Source organism: Arachis duranensis, chromosome 5, assembly GCF_000817695.3.
Source record: "Arachis duranensis cultivar V14167 chromosome 5, aradu.V14167.gnm2.J7QH, whole genome shotgun sequence".
Taxonomy (NCBI): domain Eukaryota; kingdom Viridiplantae; phylum Streptophyta; class Magnoliopsida; order Fabales; family Fabaceae; genus Arachis; species Arachis duranensis.
Genome location: NC_029776.3, coordinates 10017510 through 10021880, shown reverse-complemented (window position 1 = coordinate 10021880; position 4371 = coordinate 10017510). Strand labels below are relative to the sequence as shown.

Below are 4371 nucleotides of genomic sequence, written 5' to 3'. Positions count from 1 at the left end.
CTTTTCCCCTTTTCTATCGACTACTTTGTTGACTTATGACTAGTTAAAAAAAAAAAACTTATATTTAGAGGAGAGTATTATACTTTGTCCAAATTGATATTTATTTTGAAATAAAAGAAGTATTAAGCAGAACCGAACAGTAACAATATAACATACATGTAAGTATCATCACATAAAAGTAATAACAGTAATAATTGAAGTGTAGGCAAGGAGGGTTCATGGATGGACATCACATACAACATAACCGTTTTCTTGCAATGAAATCAAGGGCGGACACATGAGCCACGTGTAAGAAATAGGGAGATGGTAGAGCAGAGAGAAGAGAGAGACACTAGATTCCTTGTCGATTAAAATAAGGTTAGAGAAGACAAGAGAGAGAAGGGGAGGGGTTGGGTTTGGTACTCTCTCTCTCTTTCTCTCTCTGTGTAAATGTAAATTGTAAGAAAGAAGAAGGTAGAAACGACGGTCATTACTAAATTAAGGTTCCAAGAATGTGATCCAAAATATAAAAAACCCACCTTCCATTTCTCACATCTCACCCTCCCTTTTCCGCTGCTGCCTCCGCCTCCGCCTCATCGCTTTTCCGTCCACGCGCCGCCTCCATCTCCCAACACTCTGAATCTGAGCATAACGCGCTTTTTGCGCCTTCTTTTCTCCGATTCGGTTCTTCCCACCTCCGTTTCCTCATGGATCCGGATTCTAGAAGCTCATCTTGACCTCGATTCTCTTCTCTCTCCTGAGTTTCTTACCTTTCTCAGCTGATTCGCTGCGTTTTGATCTGTTTCTAACTTGCTTCTATGTTCCAGGTATTGCTTCATCTACTCTCTCTCTCTCTTTAATAAAAACTTTTCTTTGGGAGGGGTGTAGTTTCATGAATAATCGTTCTGCATTCTGGTTAATTGCCTGAAATGGGGATTAGCGTTATTCTTAGATCTTCGAGTATCTGCGTAGATGCAGCTCGATTTATTTATGTATTAGGTTATTCCCTTGTTATGCTGTTGGTAAATAGAAAAAAATGTGTTAGAAGTTTGTTAAGGATGTAAAAAGTTTAGATTTTAAGCTACTTTTCTCTGGAAATAAAAAGCACTCTTTTTTAGTAGTAACCTTGTTGGATGGTGAATGTGATCCAATGTAGTTTACCCTGAGATTGGCTATTTGTGAATATGGGCTGCTTATGGTTTCGATTTCATTCAATCTAGGGTTGCTTCTGGATGTGTGACATCTCTGTTAAGAGATAGTAGTACTGCTTGTTTATATTTGTTACATTTAACGATCATGTGTTTTCCTATTGGTATGGGAGATTGAAACAGTGGAGATTTACTTCAATTTCTGTTTCAGTGGTGACATTGTTGTGGTGGAAGGAACACCTTGTATGCTGAGCTGCAATGTCGTTCAAAAGCATAGTACGCGAACTGAAGGAGATGAGAGATGGGATTGGTAGCTTATCGAGGCGGAGCGCAGAAAGCAAGCATTGGCACAGTAGAGTAAAGTCACATGTTGTTCCTGATGTCACTCTAAATCCACTTGAACCTGTTCAACAGGGGCAGTGGGCACATCTACCACCTGAGTTACTTCTGGACATAATTCGTAGGGTTGAAGAGAGTGAGACATCTTGGCCTGCACGCACCGTTGTTGTGTCGTGTGCTTCAGTATGTAAATCATGGAGAGCTGTTACAAAAGAGATTGTCAATACTCCTGAGCAGTGCGGAAGGCTCACGTTTCCTATTTCATTGAAACAGGTAATATTTTCTTTTTCCGGTTTAATGGCCCAACTGTTTGTCTACTTTTCCCATTGGATATTCTGTTACTTATGTAATATTTCATTTGTGTATGATCAGCCCGGTCCTCGTGAGTCACCAATTCAGTGCTTTATCAGGAGAAACAGAGAAACTTCGACATATTTATTGTACTTCGGTCTTGTGCCATGTAAGTTTTCATTACTTATGCAATCCATTTCATTTTTAAAAGAAAAGGGTTGTCGAATTTGCCGTTACTCTTTGAAACTTGGAGTTAATGATTTTGAATGCTGAAGTGCCGGTTTCTTGCCTTAAATGAATGGGATTCATCATAAATAAATGTCATTTACAACCTATTAAATAAGAGAAATTATTTCCATACACAAGTCATCATCCGAATCAGTTCGTGTGTTTTCTTTCCCTCCTTTCAAGATCCATCGAGCCAGCTTATTGAATTTGGATGAAATGTGCTCTTGAATGTACACCTAAGAAGCTTGTTTTTGCTTTGATTTTACTTATACAGCGGAGAATGGGACTGATAAGTTGTTATTAGCTGCTAAAAAGATAAGAAGGGCAACAGGCATAGACTTTGTCATATCTTTGGTTGCAAATGATTTTTCTCGGTCCAGCAACACATATGTTGGTAAACTAAGGCAAGTCTTGGTCAATTGAAACTATACATGAATTACATGAATTCTTTTCAAAATTTTCACCTTGCTCCATATCATATCTCCAACTCGATCACAATCTTTGGCAGGTCTAATTTTTTGGGAACCAAGTTCACTATCTGCGACAACCAATCTCCCCATCAAGCTGGAACTCAGCCAAATGGTCGTTCTAGTAAGAGATTCCACACTAAGCAGGCGTCTCCCAGGGTTTCAGCAGGTAACTACACCGTTGGCACCATTGCCTATGAGCTTAATGTCTTACGCACGAGAGGGCCACGGAGGATGAACTGTACCATGAACTCCATACCTGTGTCAGCTATCCAAGAAGGAGGCACCGCCCCAACCCCGACATCTCTTCCTCAGATAATTGATGAGCAATTCCCTTTGTCGCCATCACTGAAAGGAAAAGCTCCAATAATAGACGTAAGCTCCACAAGCCTCTTGGAGCTGCCAGTGCAAAGCCAAGGCTTGGTTGAGCCTCTAGTACTTAAAAACAAGGCCCCCAGATGGCATGAGCAGCTGCAATGCTGGTGCCTAAACTTTAAGGGTCGTGTTACGGTGGCGTCTGTTAAGAACTTCCAACTTGTTGCCGCTGTTGATCCATCTCATAATTTGTCCACCGCAGAGCAAGAAAAGGTAATTTTGCAGTTTGGAAAGATTGGGAAAGACATATTTACCATGGATTATCGATATCCACTCTCTGCCTTCCAAGCCTTTGCGATATGCTTGAGCAGCTTTGATACCAAACCAGCCTGTGAATGAGACCCATGTCGCAGGATCATCACCTGCTGGTCTGTTTCATATAAATATATATACACTATTCTAGGCACAGTCCATCACATGCAGCTGAAAATCTTAGCTATGCAGTGGTTAGTAATCCCGCCCCCTCCTCCTCTGCGGGGGTGGGGCTGCTCCCCCTTTTGTCCTCCTCCTCCTCCTCCTCCTCCTCTTCTGATGTGTTAGATGTTGATTGTGGATTTTAACCTGTATGTTATTTCCTAGCTCTGCTACTAAGATTAAATTTAGTAAATCTTCTATTGTATAATATATAGTCGCATAGTACTCTTAACTAATGAACCTCCTTTCATTTTCCTTTATCACTTAATTTGAAGTTATAGTTTTTCTTTGCCGAAGATTATTGTTTTCCTTCTATGATTACTTCTTGTCAGCAGCCATGCAGGCATTTTGCAAGATCCCAGTATCATTTTCACTGTTATTTCAAACGTTGTTTTGCTCATGTCATCGGGAAAAAAAAAATTAAATCCTCGGCTATGTGGTGCATGGTGCATGTTGTTTCAAGTTTTCTTGCAAAATAAATAATTGGAGTTCGGAGAATCTTCCGAGGAAGACGAGGTTAAAGAATATCCAAGAGAAAATTAAGAGAGTAACAAAATGAATTCTAAAAGATGTTTTTTTTTTCTTCAAAGATATGTAAATGTATTGTTTTGTAAAAGAGAAATATACTGTCCATTGTAGGAATAAAGACAAAAAAAAGAAAATCTTTTATTTTGATAAACACTAAATACTACAAAAAAGAAATACTAACAAAAGAGATTGGGGATTTATAGAGAACGGTGTTCTATAATTCGAGTCATTCTTTACTAGAGTTTTTCTGTTATTTTTATAATTATTGGTGTTCTATAATTTGAGTCATTTTTTACTAGAGTTTTTTTGTTATTTTCATAATTATTGTTGCTATCAGTTTCTCATTTTTAAAGACCTTCAAATTTTTTGCCAACCACAACGCCTAACACAGAGATGCAAGGAGGGCTATAGAAGATTGTCCTCTTTCAATGCCTCTACTTGTCGTGTGTCACCAAACTGCAAATTCCATGGTTCTATTTTGCACCATAGCATTCACAAAAGGAGAGGAAGACCAAATCTCAAGAGCGGAATCACATTGCATTAAGGCGTGAGGATTATTCCATTGCCATTTCTGCATCTTGGGCACATTGTAAAGTATTTGA

At 39.1% G+C, this 4371-nt stretch overlaps 1 protein-coding gene across 1 annotated transcript; it reads left to right on the top strand.

Moving 5' to 3' along the window:
* Positions 1 to 376: 376 nt before the first annotated feature.
* Positions 377 to 3537, top strand: LOC107487979 (tubby-like F-box protein 5). The gene is made up of 5 exons (XM_016108678.3): positions 377 to 806; positions 1339 to 1739; positions 1839 to 1926; positions 2260 to 2389; positions 2494 to 3537. Exons 2-5 carry the CDS (start codon positions 1386 to 1388, stop codon positions 3164 to 3166), a joined length of 1245 nt encoding a protein of 414 aa, XP_015964164.1. The 5' UTR covers positions 377 to 806; positions 1339 to 1385; the 3' UTR covers positions 3167 to 3537.
* Positions 3538 to 4371: the final 834 nt, after the last annotated feature.